The sequence below is a fragment of the Sinocyclocheilus grahami genome, unplaced genomic scaffold, assembly GCF_001515645.1.
Source record: "Sinocyclocheilus grahami isolate Dianchi unplaced genomic scaffold, SAMN03320097.WGS_v1.1 scaffold1212.1, whole genome shotgun sequence".
NCBI lineage: Eukaryota > Metazoa > Chordata > Actinopteri > Cypriniformes > Cyprinidae > Sinocyclocheilus > Sinocyclocheilus grahami.
In genome coordinates, this window is record NW_015506391.1 from 455,043 (window position 1) to 472,666 (window position 17,624).

The 17,624-nt window shown below is 40.7% G+C and overlaps 1 protein-coding gene across 1 annotated transcript in view; it reads right to left on the reverse strand.

Annotated features, from left to right (window-relative positions):
- Window positions 1-229: 229 nt before the first annotated feature.
- The window catches only part of LOC107568078 (uncharacterized), a 29,950-nt gene continuing 12,555 nt past the window's right edge, over window positions 230-17,624 (reverse strand). Inside the window, exons 3-5 of the mRNA XM_016253920.1 lie at window positions 11,199-12,017; window positions 2,345-2,752; window positions 230-1,602 (exon numbers count right to left, since the gene is read on the reverse strand). Of these exons, the coding sequence (XP_016109406.1) occupies window positions 230-1,602; window positions 2,345-2,752; window positions 11,199-12,017 (2,600 nt within the window). The remainder of the gene's footprint in view (window positions 1,603-2,344; window positions 2,753-11,198; window positions 12,018-17,624) is intronic.

Consider the following 17,624-nt stretch of genomic DNA (forward strand, 5'->3'; position numbering starts at 1 on the left):
AGTAAATCCGGTTACACTTTACTTGAAGGGGTGTGCATAAGACTGACATGACACCTTCATAATCATGACATGACACCTACATAATTATGACCCTACTCCATTTGACAATTCAATTTCACAAAATGAAACTACACATTATTAACAGTCCATGTTTATCAAACATTTATCAAATAGCTAAAATGAACTAAGCAGTGCATGTTATCCGTTATGTTATCAGTAAAGAATAACATTATCGGATTTTCTTATTAAGTGCTGTTTGTGGCCTGTTGGTTGTTTTTTCAGGTAAAATAAGTCTTAACTTCCTCTTTGGTGAGCCCTCAGTTGAAGATAGATATTCTTGGATGACAGGTGCTGCAGAGCTCATCAGGTCTGAACTGCTGGACTGATCCACCACATCTTGTGGAGCAGCGGATTCACTCACAGGAAGTGCAATATTTGGATTGAATAGCTGCTGAGTGTCACTGGCATCCAGAACGCCAGGGTGTGATGGAGCTGTTAGACGGTTGTGATCATCTGGAAGAGCTAAACTGAGCATTAGTGGGAGTGTTGATGGCATTTGAGGTTCAGATCTACTGTTGAAGGCAGTGTCTAACAGAGTTTCTCCTTGAACAGAAATATAATTTTGACCTTTTTCTTTAATGACAGCATCTGTATCCTTAGACATGGACTTTGATTCCTTGTTTCCTTTTTTAGCACGTTTCGACTTAGAGGTGCCTTGCACAGTATCGGTTTCCTCTTCCTCACTTCCTAAGCATTCAACGTTATCTTTTGATTTTTTGCTAGTTTTATTAATTTTTAATTTATCTTTTTTGTCCTTTTTGATTTTTAGTTTTTCCTTTTTTGCCTTTTTGTACATCTTGTCTTCTACAATATCTCTTTCGTCAATGGACTTTGGATGTACTCTGCTTTTTCGAAGGGGGTTTAAATTTAATTTAACTTTCAGTGTTTTATTTGCTTGTCCTCTGGTTTTCTGGGTTTTAGTCTTACCCAGCTTTTGGGGGCTTTTCTGTGCAGATGTTTTAGATTCTTTCATCCTGCTTTCCTTTTTGTTTCTGTCAGCTGTTGTGGTGAGGACATGTTCCTCCGTCTCGGCTAGATCAAAAGTAACGCTTCTTTGAGAAGCTAACTTAAAGCCCAGCTCACTAACTTGACTCTCACCATGTCTCCCAGCGTTTGACTTGTCATAACCCAAGATGTCTCTGTATAGCATGGCATTGTACATTTGTGCTCCATTTTGAACTGTGTTCTGTGAGTGATTTGTAAATGGAAAGTTCTGGTTATTACTCCCAACTTGTCTGTATGCATAAGTCTGATGACAGTGCAAACAGCTGATGGTTTGGTAAATCGGTTGAGCACCAACATCCTCAGCCTGGCGTTTTAACAGTGAATGATTTCCTTGAGTTATTGCATTGTGGATTTGGTCTGGGGGTCTGAACGTGCCACTCTGGAGGGCTGAGAAATTATTACTGAGGGCCTCCTGCCGTATTCTGACAGCTGATTTATTGTTTGAACCCCCACGATGTTGGGAAGAAGTACCCTGACTGCCCAGATAGATGTTTGGAATGCCTGCCCCGCTCACATTATGTCTTTGTCCACTTGTGTCTGTGAGTAAAACAGAGAGGTAATAAAGATTTAAAACAGGCATTTGAGAATGTGCTTAGTGGTATAAAACAACTAAATAAACTAGATGTCACCACTGGAATGGAAGGAATAGAAGGTGTTGCTATGCAGTTAATAGGTGGTTGTTTACGAAATATTAGTTTTAAATACTGTTATACGGTAAATAAGAACTTATATATGCAATATAGATTTTTATAAGTTACAATTGACTATAACTATACTATAACAAAAACAAAAATAAATTAATACTAAACATAAATATTAAACCAAATAAAAAAATTACAAACGCATACAACAATATGTATAAACATTTTATATCTATTTATAAATATAATAATTTATAAATGACTCTAAAATAATAATGCTAAATGCTGGTTGGAAATCATGAGATTAATAATTAATTTGTTCTATTTTAGGTTTTTGTCCTAAAAATATTCTTAATGGGAGATTATAAAAATTGTAATTGTATTTAAATCTATTTTTATTCATTTTATAATATTAAATGTTTTCCAGATAATATTTTACACATATATGTAATATTTTAAATTTGGACTATTAATGGGTCTTTAAATATGAAAATATATAGCTGCATTTACGTTCTAAAAAAATACAGCAAGGAGGTCATTATATTTGTGGGTCTGTGACGGTTTAAATGTTTGAAAACCTCTTCCTTAGCAGATACTTTTAAAACATTTCAAAGCAAAAGTTGTGCTTGCTAGATTACCTTTGATCTTTTGTTGCAACACAGAATGTTGATAATTTCCTTCATGTTGGCGATTAGCCAACTGTTCACCTACATGATTGGCTTTCTGCAGGATAATCTCTCTTTTGTGCTTTTCTACAGCAAGTGCTGTAGAGCTGCACTTGTGGCAGGTGAAATGACTGTCCAGCATGTCTGATCCTAGATAAGGAGAGTCTTCTGTGTCCCAAGGCTGATGGGATTTGTAGTTGCTGTTGTACAGTGCATGACTTGTAGACAGAGTGTCCTTGCCTTCACAGAAATTACACTGGGTTGACTCCAGGCTGAACGTTTTCCTTTCCCCAACTCTATTTTCCTCCTGCACCAGTTGAAATTTCTTACTGAGTTTGTGGTATGCAATGGCAATCATTCCCAGGGTGATCCCAACACCACCTACAATTAAAAGCAGAACTGATGAAGTGATTCCATTAAAGGGTTAGTTCACCCAAAAATGAAAATGCTGTCATTAATTACTTACCCTCATGCTGTTCCAAACCCGTAAGACCTCCGTTCATCTTCGGAACACAAATTAAGATATTTTTTATTCATTCTGACAGCTCTATGATCCTCCTATAGACAGCAAGGGTACTACCACGATCAACGTCCAGAAACGTAGCAAGGAGATCAGTAAAATAATCCATGTGACATCAGGGGATCAACCTTAATATTATGAAGCTACGAGAATACTTTTTGTGCGCAAAAGAAAAAAAATAACGACTTTATTCAACAATTCATCTCCTCTGTGTCACCCAACGTAGCGAAATTTCGGAGAGTATCCACTGAATGCAAATGGCGTATGTTGTTCTGTGTCAACCGCACCACACGGATACGTGTGTTTTGATTCAAATCAAAGCACAAACAACGTAGAAAACGTATCCACGTGACGCAGCTGACACATGTAACAGGTATGGAAAGTAATGTTAATTTCATATGTAGAATTACACAAACATTTTCACGATGTATACCTGATATGCCTGTCTGTGTGTGCACCTTCCCCTTTAAATTTCAGACAGCAGCGTTAGTCTTCATTTCCTGTCTTTGCACCTCCTCTTCCCTTTCTGCACTGTCTCTGCATGAGAGAGGTAGGTTTCTAATGAGCTCTGATTAATCTAATTTCATCTTTGCTTTAAAAAGCACTTTTATACTCGGTTTAAATCATATTTGTGACATTATTTTATATGTATATTTGATTATTTCTGTATTTTCACTAAGTTTGATCAGTTTTCTGTCGATCGATGCACTTGAGACACATGCTAATTGCGTTGCACTTTGCATTTATTTAACAGAAAAGACAAGAAGGGCGAAAACACACTGTAAAGACTGAAAGAAGAGTCGAACCGTCAACTGATGTCTGTCTGGTTACTACTCTGAGAAAAAACACAATGCAGATTACACCGGTCACACACAGAACAACATATGCTTTTTGCGTTCAATGGATACTCTCCAAAATGGTGCTAGGGTGACGTGGAGGAGACGAATCGCAGATTACACCGGTCACACACAGAACAACATATGCTTTTTGCACAATGGATACTCTCCAAAATGGTGCTAGGGTGACGTGGAGGAGACGAATTGAATAAAGTCGTTTTTTGTTTTTTTGCGCACAAAAAGTATTGTTGTAGTTTCGTAATATTACGATTGAACCCCTGATGTCACATGGATTATTTTACCGATCTTCTTGCTACGTTTCTGACGTTGATCGTTGACCCTTGCTGTCTATGGGAGGGACAGAGAGCAGTCAGATTCCATCAAAAATATCTTAATTTGTGTTCCGAAGATGAACCGAGGTCTTATGGGTTTGGAACGACATGAGGGTGAGTAATTAATGATAGATTTTTCATTTTTTGGTGAACTATCCCTTATTGAATTAAATAAAAAAAATGGAATTAAAAGGGGAAAAAAGTAATGTTTCATGAAAAGTATCCGAACAACAGAACAAAAACAGTTAAACAATTTTGTTAAAGTGCATACTGCAGGTTAGAGATCCATGCAATGTATAGAAAAATAATGTAGGAACTAGATTTTGTTTAAAATATACATTTAAATATGCTACTTGAGACTTCTGGAGACTTCCGCATCTGAAAAATGGCAAAACTGGATGTGATTTAATGAGAGTGAGTGCAGTCAATTTAAAGGTCCACTGAAGTGCTTTGAAACCAGTCTATGCTTGAAACACTATACGGGGAGGCTACAGACCTGGAGCAGGCAGATCTACGGCTCAGGCAGGTCCACGCCCCTGTTGTTCCTGATGCGTCCAGTAGGGGGAGGCTGTACAGTACAGAACAGACCAACCCTGCATCCCAATGTTCATACTATACATTCTAAATAGTATGTGAGATTAAAATAAGTGCGTCCCAAAGCATATATGTTGAAAAGTGTATACCAGAAGTCCCTGGATGGTCTATTATTTCAGGTAGGTTTTTGAAGTGTGGATCCGTGCCAACTCTAATGGCTAATATTGGGGCAGTTGTGGCCTCAAGCTGGTCAAACCAGCCTTGGTTCCTAGACCAGGGGAACCACCCCGGCTGAAGAGATCTGGGTTGCGCCATGGCCTCAGAGCTTCGATGCAGCCGCGGGAGACTGTGATGCTCAAACGGCCCGAAGTCCACATCGTTCAAGAGACTCGAGATTTCAGCCATATCTGCAGCGGGCGCGTGTGTAGTAAACCCAGATGACACACCACTGATGCCGCTGCCATGAGTCCCAGCAGCCTCTGAAATTCCTTCAAGTGAACAGAGCTGCCCAGTCGGAAATGGTGCAGGGAAGACAAAATGGTAGCCGAGTGCTCCTGAGAGAGGCGCTCAGGAGCCCAAGTTGAAGTTGTATTTCAACTTGGCATCTCCACCAAGTTGAAACACAACCCCAGATATGTTATAGACTGACTCGGGGTGAGAATGCTCTTCTGCCTGTTGACACATAGCCTTAGGGAGTCCAAGTGACAATGCAGCATCTCTGTATGGCCAACTAGCGTGTCCCGTGACTGAACTAAAATCAGCCAATCTTCCAGATATTTGAGAATGCGCATCCCACTCACTCTGAGGGGGGAAAGTGCTAATACTAAATACTAATAGCGAATTGCACTTTGGTTCCTATTTTACAACGAATGTAAAAAGTAATTGTAGCCTAGTTACAGTGATATATATATATATTATGTGGGGCTGGGTTTTTCACATGACACAAACGATGACATATTTCAAAGAGTCAATTCTGCTGTTTTTCACATGCACTGTGATCTCTGGCATTTCATTATCTAGTATAATAAACATATCCTATCGCACAGTATTAAAATCCGGTGTTGCACCGAATTCTGTGACCCACTGAATTATGTGACCATAGGCGCTACATTGAGCTAATCCGACCTACTCCTAAACCCAATCCTAATCCTGAACCTAATCTCACTACAGCGCCTACTAGGGTCACATAATTCGGTGGTCACAGAATTTGGTGAAACACCTGAACAAATTAGCTTTTTTCGAGATTAATGCAGATATTTGTGTGTGTGCATTCTGCAGTTCTAAAATATTGATTTAATGTTATACACAGTGACTGTTATGCTTACATTTAGGCAGAACCTTAATTTTTTTGGTGACATTTAATTATTGTGAAGTGAAATAATTAAATTACTGTGTATAACATTAAATAAGAATAAATCATTATACATACAGTGGGTACGGAAAGTATTCAGACTCCCTTAAATTTTTCACTCTGTTATATTGCAGCCATTTGCTAAAATCATCTGGATGAAAACCTTCTCCAGAGTGCTCAGGACCTCAGACTGGGCCGAAGGTTTATCTTCCAACAAGACAATGACCCTAAGCACACTGCTAAAATAACGAAGGAGTGGCTTCCCAACAACTCTGTGACTGTTCTTGAATGGCCCATCCAGAGCTCTGACTTAAACCCAATTGAGCATCTCTGGAGAGACCTAAAAATGGCTGTTCACCAACGTTTACCATCCAACCTGACCGAACTGGAGAGGATCTGCAAGGAGGAATGGCAGAGGATCCCCAACTCCAGGTGTGAAAAACTTGTTGCATCTTTCCCAAAAAGACTCATGGCTGTATTAGATCAAAAGGGTGCTTCTACTAAATACTGAGCAAAGGGTCTGAATACTTAGGACCATGTGATATTTCAGTTTTTCTTTTTTAATAAATCTGCAAAAATGTCAACAACTCTGTGTTTTTCTGTCAATATGGGGTGCTGTGTGTACATTCATGAGGAAAAAAAATTAACTTAAATGATTTTAGCCAATGGCTGCAATATAACAAAGAGTGAAAATTTTAAGGGGGTCTGAATACTTTCCGTACCCACTGTACATATATAATAAAACCTAAAATACATTTTTGCTGTAACTAGGCTACAATGACTTTTTAAAGTCACTCTAAAATAGGAACCAAAGCGCAATCCGTTATTAGTCCTATAGATTCAGTTTTCTACGTATTGTGTAGCTTAATGTGAATAAAAAATATCTGTGTGGAGTTTGTATATTCTCTCTGTATTGACATTATTATTATTATTATTATTGAGAAGTGAAAGGAACGAATAACGATTCCCTCTCCTTGCGCAGACACAAAGACCTTAGTAAAGTTATTCATAGTCGAGTTTGGCCCTGTCCAAAATCGCACCCTAAACCCTCACGGTCGTCCTCTGAGTCCACACTTTTGTGACGTAATGCCACTTTGACTGTCGGGTAGAAGTCTGCTGTGGAGCTCACCCCAGTGCAGGCTCGGCAGAAGTGCGCATCGAGGGCACATAGCAGCCGCAAAGGGGGAGCTTGCGAGCAGCCTTCTGAAAGCTAAAATGATGAATAGGACACCCTACGTGGACTTAACGTACATGTGCATGCTGTGGCCATTGTAAGTCCGCAAGTGCACATGAATGTACCATGTGGGACAAGGCCTTCGTGGTCACCAGGATCAATGGCACAGATAAACTTAAATTATTATTAGAATAATCCTGGCCTGTCTCTGCTCTCTTGGCCGCATAGCAGGCTCATAATTGTATGGCTGTGGTCCGTTAAACGACTCCAGAAGCCTCAAGTAGCATATTTATAAGTGTATTTTAAACAAAATCTAGGTCCTACATTATTTTTCTATACATTGGTCTCTAACCTGCAATATGCACTTTAAAATATTATATTTTCTTCTAAGAAATAATATTATGACAAAACGTTCTTTAAAAAAAGTAATTATTTTAATCACCTTGACTTACTTGCATGCTTTATTTGTGAATAAACTAAGGAATAGTTCACTCAAAAAAAGTTTGCTGAAAATTTACAAACCCTCTGGCCATAAGACGTAGATTAGTTTATTTCTTCATTTGAACAGAGAAAGGAGAAATTTTGGCTACGCTATAATGGATTATGAACATGTGTTTTGGCCAGATGTGACCGTTTAAAGTTAAAACACCTTAATGGTGGATTTGTTTCTTACAGACACGCAGCTTTCCACTTAACAAGACACTAATTGATGGACTGGAGTCATGTGGATTGCTCAGGGCTGGTTCCAGACATTTGGAAGGCCTAGACAAAGTTAATGTTGGAGGCCCCACACCCCCAAGAAAAAGCACCTGAAACAAATATGATTCCTGACATTTTTATTTATACATTTCATTTTAAATTTTGTATATTTTTATTTATACCGTACTGGTCAAAAGTTTGGACCCATTAGCTACTATTTTTTATATTTTTGAAAGAAGTCTCTTATGCTCATCAAGCCTGCATTTATTTGATTAAAAATACAGAAAAAACAGTAATACCGTTGTCAGTCATGGACTTCTTTTGTGTTTTCATTTAGTTTCTGTCGTCCTTTGATTTAGTTAATTCAGTTCACCTGTGTTTGATTAGTTATCATCCTCACCTGTCTGTTCCTCGTTATCTCACACTACTTAAGTTCCCCTTTCAGTTCAGTTAGCTACTGGTTATTAGTTGTGTATGCTGCTTGTGTTACCCTGTGGTCATTTTTCGTTTTTGAAAGTCTTCTTTTTTTGTTATGGCTCACCCCAACTTCCTACTTTCCCTGGAGGACCACACCGGACTATTCCTGGACATTTCCCACAGAACCAGCTACCCAAACGGCGCGCTCTGCTCATTCTACATCGCGAGCCTCAACACCGTGTGCAGACTGCAGTTGTCTGGGGAAGGTCCTCGAGGGAGCTTCGCCGCATTTGTGGAGTGGGTGCTGGTGAGCAACGGATCCTCGTTCACCGTTGGTCAACCGTCACTCCGCTGCGCAGAGTGTTTGCTAGAGCCCACCACAGACGGAGAGCCAAAGCCCGCCGTGACCAATGAGCCATCACCAGAGAGGGCGACTGAGCTGAGGATTGCCCCGGAGCCTCATGGATCATCTGACCAGGTGCAAGAGCCGGCAACAACGCATGCGACGGTGGATGTAACAGTGGAGAGTGAGGACACGGAGAAAGCACCGCCCACTGTACCACCGCTGAGGGGGAGCTGAGGAAGGACTCAGGGTATTTAATTGACTGTTATTCAGAACTACCCAGTCTTCTGTCATCATCTGAAATCTCTGTCTGTCCTGTTACGGCCAAGGAGGCCGTTTTTTAACTGTCTGTCTGCCCCATCACGACCATGGAGGTCATGCCCGAACTGTCTATCTGCCCTGAACATTCTGTCTGCCCCTTCACGACCATGGATGTCGTGCCCAAACTGTCTGTCTGTCCTGTCTCAACCATGTAGGTCGTTCCCCTATCTCTGGCGCTCCCAGTGCTGGGAGTGGCAATCTAGTGTGTGTGGGCAGCACACACCATCCCTGAACCCCCGGACTACTCAAAACTCCCACCCAGCCTCCCTCTCCCACCACCTCTTCATCAGTCCTCACCACGACCTCCGCTGTCCCCTGTCAGCCCTTTAGCTCACCCTCAGCCCAACATCTATGATGTGGGTTTGCCGCGGGTCTGCCAGTCTCCATCAGTGTCGTGGCTGGAGGATCCCTTATCTCTACCTCTAGCCTCTGAGTCCCAGACTCCGCCTCGGCCCATCGACCCAGCAGCTCCACCATGGCTCCTAGCTCCCTCCTCTCCACCGGGGCCCGTCAGTCCACCAGCTCTGCCGGGCTCTCTCGTCCCTCTGGCTCCGCCTTGATCAGTCATCGACCCATCATCGTCTCAGGACTCCACTCCTCCGGCTGCACTTCATCGATCTGTCCCACCGGCTCCGTTGGGCTCCTCCCTCCCTCCAGCGCCACCTTGAACCTCTGTCTCTCTGGCTTCTTCTTCCGGACCCCCACCTACGCCTTGGTCGCCTGAGCCATCTGCTCTGCCTTGGCCCTCCGGATCCTCCCCATCGCCCTGGCTCATCGGCTCTCTGTCTCACCCCCAGGCTCCTCTCCCACCTGCTCCGCCACTGTCGGTCGGCCCCCTGGAGTCATCAGCCATCCCTCCACCATGGCTCCTCCTTCCATCTGAACCGCCCTGGCTTCTCCTGTCTCCTTCCTCCATCTGATCCGCCATGGTCGTCGCCACCATGGTCATCCACTTGCCTGCCTTGGATTACCTTTGTCTTTGTGCGCCTTCAACAAAAGTGTGACAATCGTGAAATATTATTAAAATTTAAAAATGGTTTTATTTTACTACACTTTAAAATATAATCTACTTCTGTGATGCAAAGCTGAATTTTCATCAGGCATTACTCCAGTCTTCAGTGTCGCATGATCATTCAGAAATCATTCTAATATGCTGATTTATTATCAATGTTAGAAACAGTTGTGCTGCTTAATATTTATTTTATAATATTTTTCAAGATTTTTTTTGATGATTAAAAAGCTGTTTAAAAATAGAAATCCTCTTTAAACAATAAGTCTTTACTCTCACTTTTTATGAATTTAACACATCCTTGCTGAATACAATAATACAGTTTTTTCTGTATTTTTGACCAAATAAATGCAGGCTTGATGAGCTTTTGATTTTTTCTAGCTATTCTGCTAGTCCGCTCAAGACGTTTCGTGTCTGGGCGCATCAATGGCACTCACGCACTTCTAAACTCGTAATAAACTGGTGAATGATCTGTCCAGAAATGACGCTGATCGACAGAACAAGTTATATATAGAATACATTGCAATCAATCCAAAACAGATGACGACAACAACGCACACAACTGCATTAGGAGCTATACTTCTTTGCGTGCCTATTTAGCCTTTTGCTTCACAGCACCTGAAGGATGTGTTCCTTACTGCAAACATTCAGAAGGTGGGACCCGCTTTGAAACGGCAACATTAATTGGTTTAATTGCAGGTCAGTGACAATTCAACTATATCCAATGAACAATGAAGCTAGTATTTTGCTGCCTTTTTTGATTGGTGAACTGAAGTATAGGGAATGTTACAGTTATGGAGGCCCCGCCTTAAAGCCTGAGGCCTGGTGTTGTGCCCAATTCTTACCCCCCCCACCATATTATTACCCCCTAAGAATTGGTAGGTTTAGGAGTAGGTGTGGGAGAGGGGTTAGGATTAAGGTTGGGGTTAGGATTAAGCAATCAGGTAGCGACTTGGACGAGAGGGATAATAATTTGGCAGGAGGTAGAAATTTGGCACAACACCGGCCTTGGGATTACTTGTGGAGTATTGTGATGTTTTTATCAGATGTTTGGACATTCACTGCAGAGAATCCATTGCTGAGCAAGTGATGTATTGCTACATTTCTCCAAATCTGTTCCAATGAAGTAACAAACTCATGTACATATTGGGTGGCCTGAGGCTGAGTAACTTTTTAGCAAATTAAAATTTTTGGGTGAACTATTCCTTTAAGACTATATAGTCATGCCCTCAGCCTTATAATGAAAACAGCCAGAATGTTTTGTTATCAAACATTTGCATTAGATACTCACCCAAAAATGAAAATACAATGGCAATAGCAACATTTCTAATATATTGCTGAAAAGTGTTATTAGTTTTAGCCACAACCTCCACTGTTAAATTCCTGTTTGGTGGGGCACAGTTGGCATCAGTCAACTCCAGCACAGCTTGCACAGCTGCGTTATCTGCATTCACACACACCATCCTCTGCCCATTGTACAAGACTTTTTCAGGAGCCTGAATGTAACTTTTGAGAAATGAGGCCAACTCTCTCAACTCACACGTACAGCTCCAACGGTTCAAATCAAGGTTCAGCACTGAGAGCCAAGACAGATAGGAGAACGCATCCGGACCACTGCGTAGATGATTGCGGGACAGATCAAGCCTGCAGAGATGAGGAAGCCCTCTGAAGCTATCACGTCCTAAGTACACAATGAGGTTGTTGGACAAGTCCAATGTTTCCAGGTTCCTCAGGTCAGCGTGGGCAAAGGTGGTGGAGTTCAAGCCGGTGAGGAGGTTCCCCTCTAGTTGAAGCATTTTTAAAGATCTAGAGCTTTGGAACCAGGAGCTGTCAATGTCATTCAGATTGTTGTTACCAAGCTGGAGAGTCTCCAGTCTGTGGAGCCAGGAGAACATAGAGCTGTTCAGGGATTGGCTGGAGATGCGGTTGTGGTCCAGCAACAGTGTCGTTAGAAAAGAGAGGTTCTGAAAGGCATTTTCCATGATGCTGGAAATGGCGTTGTTGCTGAGTGCCAGAACACTCATGTTGGATAATTCAGAGAGGACCATGTTGTCCACAGAATCAATGAGTCCATCAGTAAGCATCAAAACTTTAGTAGAGCCTGGAGCATCTAAACATGATGAATAAAAAGTTAAATTATCCAACCTCCATACTTAAGGAAATTCTGATAATTCATAATGTAAATCAAAAAGCTTTATAACAGTATAGACTTACGTAAAATGTACAGAAATATCAAGTGTCACTCTATATCTCCTAATAATACAGTAAGATGCTTTAAAGGGGTCATGAACTAAGAAACCAAAATTCCTTTGATCTTTTGACATGTAAAAGGTCATTGTACTATAAAATCATCCTGTAATTTTCAGAACTCAAAATTGTCTTGTTAGTCTAAAAACAGCTTGTATTGAAGCCAGTCTGCCAAAACGACAGCTTGTGGAATATGCCACTCTATGATGTAGCCTAATAGTGTGGCTAAACCCCCGCCTTCACAGAAGATGATCAACGTTTAATCTGCCTGTTTAGCTCCGCCCACCGATTCATGCATGTAGTGTAAATAACAAGAGAGGCAAATGCAGGTATACAGAGAAACCAAACGATAAAGATGGCTCTGAACCATACCTGTCAACACTCCCATTTTCCCGGGAGTCTCCCATATTTCACGCCCCACTCCCGTTTTGTTATTTCTCCCGGGAAACTCCCGTAATTTGTATGGCACTACCTCGTTATATAAATAATCACATCAATATATTATTCCAAGGTTGTCCAGTTGCCAGAACTTGTATGAAACGCATCCTACTCACACAATAGACAGATTTTAAAGGGGTCATGAACTAAGAAACCAAAATTCCTTTGATCTTTTGACATGTACAATGGCCTAATAGTGTGGCTAAACCCCCGCCTTCACAGAAGATGATCAACGTTTAATCTGCCTGTTTAGCTCCGCCCACCGATTCATGCATGTAGTGTAAATAACAAGAGAGGCAAATGCAGGTATACAGAGAAACCAAACGATAAAGATGGCTCTGAACCATACCTGTCAACACTCCCATTTTCCCGGGAGTCTCCCATATTTCACGCCCCACTCCCGTTTTGTTATTTCTCCCGGGAAACTCCCGTAATTTGTATGGCACTACCTCGTTATATAAATAATCACATCAATATATTATTCCAAGGTTGTCCAGTTGCCAGAACTTGTATGAAACGCATCCTACTCACACAATAGACAGATCATACAATTTTGAACCAATTTGTGACTTCAACCTGGCAACCTACAACTCAGTTGCACTGTTGATATCTGTGCGGTAGACAGGGGAAGTTGAATCAAGCATCACTGGTAGAAATGGCATTAGAAAGCTCAGGTGGTGCTATGGCGAAAAAAAAAATATATATAGCTGCAAATCTTACAACAGCTGGAGAAAAATTACGTAACGCAGCACAATAAATCACAATGCCCCAAACGTTGGTTCCCAGAACGTTATTTTTATGGTTTGTTTTTGGTTAGCCAGGAAAGTTTTCTAAACAGAAATAGAACGTTAGTTTTTGGTTTGTAGAATGTCATTCTAATGTTCCCCTAACATTAGTATAACATTACCAGAACGTTGTTTTTTGGCTCCCAGAACGTTATTTTTATGGTTTGTTTTTGGTTAGCCAGGAAAGTTTTCTTAATGGAAATAGAATGTTAGTTTTTGGTTTGTATAATGTTATTATAATGCGTGAAAAGCAGGACAGGGAATGACCAGAGAGATTAGGCACATTCGTGACCCAGTATAGTATAAGCGGCATGGAAATGATCTAGATGCCTAATCAGTATTATAAAAACCATATCTTGTTTTTATCTATTGTTTAATTAACAAAAATAATCTGACCACATCAACCTTCATATGCAAGATTAAACAAAATTACATTTGTCCATTCATATGTAAGATTACGGGGTAATCAGATTTTTAAAAAAAATTCAGCTCCAAATAAAAATGACTTCAACACAATTTATGGTTTATAAAATGTCATTTATTCACAGATATTTAAAAAGTGAATAAACAATTACTTGACTTAAAGTAGGATATCAGTACATTAATTTCTTACCACTGAAGTACAGTTTGTGCAGCCGGTCATTCTTCATGTTCTCTTCATTTAGGCATGTCAAATCCCCCCCGAAATCATATGAAATCATATTTACTCTTATAACTATATTAATTTTAAGTAATCATTCAATAAAGCGATCAATAAACGAACGAGTCAGTCAGCCAGTAAATTGAAATAACTGATCAATTTTTTAATTCCATGAGCGGCTCTCTGTGGAAGACTTGTTAAAGCACGTGCCGGAGCAGCACGTGCAGATCAGAGGCGCGCAGTAAATGAAGATGAAACAAACCCATGAATTTATGATTTCTGTTATCACTCTGTAATTGTAGGGACTTCATTACCCATGAGGGCTAGAGCACGGGGGAGTGATGACATAGGGGGAGGCGTAAATAAAGGGGAGTTCGCGATGTGAGTTAGAGAGATGAATGTGTGCTGCGTGTTTATTGAGAGTTAATATAGAGTACATTATACATGGTGTCAGTAGTGAACCTTAAGAATAGGTTACAGAGAACCAATGCAGAAAACAGGCCGAAAGATGGCTGTTGCAGCAGTGCAGATATCTCATCCAGAGCAGTTCGACTTCTCTGAGTCAGTGGCTTATCCAAGATAGATCAGACTGTTCGAGTGCTTTCGTCTAGAATCTGGATTGAGTACAAAGCCCAAGGAATACCAGATAAACTCCTTGTTATATGCCATGGGAGACTAAGCAGACAATATCTTCGTGCTATTTCTGTTGGGTGAGTCAGACAGAAAGAAATATGACTGTGTCATGGAAGCGTTCAGACAGCACTTTATCGGCAAACACAATGTCATATTTGAACGGGCTCAGTTTAATTGGCGATGCCAAAATTATGGTGCAAATGTAGAGACTTTCATAACAGCAGTACACAACCTGGCGGAACACTGCAATTTCGCGGCATTGAAGGAAGAATTAATCTGAGACAGGATAGTTGTAGGTATCAGAGACAGGAGAATGTCAGAATGCTTATAACTGGATCCAGGGCTAACATTAGTCAAAGCTATCCAAACAGTGCGCCAGAATGATGCAGTCAAGAAACAACAAGCAGTGTTACATGGATCATAATTAAAAGAAACTCACAGCTTGAACGGGAATGCGATAAGTGATAAAGCCTCAAGTAACAAAACAGCCAGACAGATACCAGGCCAATAAAATGAAATAATAATGAGTTTTATTTACAGGTGCATCTCAATAAATTAGAATGTCGTGGAAAAGAAACTTGTGTATTAAATAAATTCAGTGCACACAGACTGAAGTAGTTTAAGTCTTTGGTTCTTTTAATTGTGATGATTTTGCTCACATTTAACAAAAACCCACCAATTCACTATCTCAACAAATTAGAATACTTCATAAGACCAATGAAAAAAACATTTTTAGTAAATTGTTGGCCTTCTGGAAAGTATGTTCATTTACTGTACATGTACTCAATACTTGGTAGGGGCTCCTTTTGCTTTAATTACTGCCTCAATTCGGCGTGTCCGAACTATACCTTAGGATGTTGCTTAAGATAAACCTTCTTACGTGTGACGTTAGCAGGTGCTGTGCATGGCGGTGGTGCTGAATAGGTTGATATCGATGGCTCGAGAATCGATTGTTCAATACAGGAGCTCTTTCACTGCGTTATAGAGCGGGTAAAGTGATTCATTATAAAGAAACGCTTTAGAAATATTAGAAATTGCATTTATCGGGGCTCACTGGATTTATAAAATAATCCAAATTTCAAACTAAATGCAACCTTGGATATCACATACACACACATATACAGTATATATATGTGTGTGTGTGTGTGTGTGTGTTTATGTATATGTATAATTTTGCATGTGTGCGAACCTGCAACCTCATGGCCAAAAGTATTCTGCCTTAGCTACATTAACTGGCTTTTAGGCTTCGCTTGCTTTTGAAAGAGTCATTTATATTATCATGTTCATATATATTATGAAGGCCTGGTCGAGCGCTGATGGGTTGGTGATGAGGATAAGTGTCCCGTCCACAAGGCCAATTACTCAGGGGACACCTGGGACATGGCATTGCCTCCATCACTTCGTGCCTGGCCAAAGGCATACGTAGGCTATATAATCAGTGGTGTGACGGAGCAAAATGTAGTGAACACACCGCCACACCGAGGTCTTACTCAGCCCATATCCATCCCCAACCATCTCCAGAAAACTCCCCACAGCATAAAAACAGAGATCCGCCAGCAGCTGAATTTCGGGGCTTAGTGGGTAGCTCCGTCAAGTTTTTCTCTACAAAGTTTGACCAACAAGATGTAAAAGCTGCTGAATTTGCTCTCGTGGAATTTTTTGTAGCATTGTATCTTTTGACATGGTAACTATTCTGACACTACCTATTATGAAATAGTGCACATACACTAACTAACACCGCGGACGCAGCCGTCTTTGATTTAGGACAACTGTTCGCTGTCTCGCTGCCATAGTTTGACCAAACTCCCCATCGCATTCATTCCCTTTAAATAGACTCCTAATTATGTGCTGCCTAATTGTTTACCAGCCGATGTGCCTTTGTATATTATAATGGAAAAACTAACAACCATCAGTATAATGTTTTATTTTTTGCATAAAAATACTTCAATTAATTGAACACTGGGTGTATTACAACTTTAGAATTTTAATATTTATTTGGTTCTGCACTTTTTCTTGCCACAGAATGGCCACTAATGGAGTGAACTGTGAACAGCAATAAGGTATAGCTAAGAGTGGTCCAGACTAACCTTACGAACAAATGACTTACAGAAGGTATACTTAACTAAGAACGTTTCGAGAAACACGTATTAACGTAAAGGTTCAAATTAAGGTATAACTTACGGACGACGTAGCATTAAGAAGGTTTCAGGAAACGAAGCCCAGTTCTTCTCCTCCTTAGCCCAGGTAAGATGCCTCTGACGTTGTCTGTGGTTCAGGAGTGGCTTAACAAGAGGAATATGACAACTGTAGCCAAATTCCTTGACACGTCTGTATGTGGTGGCTTTTGATGCCTTGACCCCAGCCTCAGTCCATTCCTTGTGAAGTTCACTCAAATTCTTGAATCGATTTTTCTTGACAATCCTCATAAGGCTGCGGTTCTCTCGGTTGGTTGTGCATCTTTTTCTTCCACACTTTTTCCTTCCACTCAACTTTTTGTTAACATGCTTGGATACAGCACTCTGTGAACAGCCAGCTTCTTTGGCAATGAATGTTTGTGGCTTACCCTCCTTGTGAAGGGTGTCAATGATTGTCTTCTGGACAACTGTCAGATCAGCAATCTTCCCCATGATTGTGTAGCCTAGTGAACCAAACTGGTAGCTGGTAAGCCAATGAAAATGGCATTACAGTAATTGAGATGAGATTAAACAAAAGCATGAATGAAAGTTTCTGCATCGTTGGCACTAATGAAAGGACGGAGGTGGACAATTCGACGTAAATGAAAGAATGCTGATTTAGAGAGAGAGTTAATATGAGAGTGAAATGAAAGCGAGGAGTCAAACATAACACAGAGGTTTCTAACAACACTAGATGGAGCAATTAGAGTGCCAGTGATATTGCAAGTGAAGTCAGCAGGAACTTTGGTGGTAAGTGATGGGGTACCAATAATGATGATCTCAGTTTTATCCATATTAAG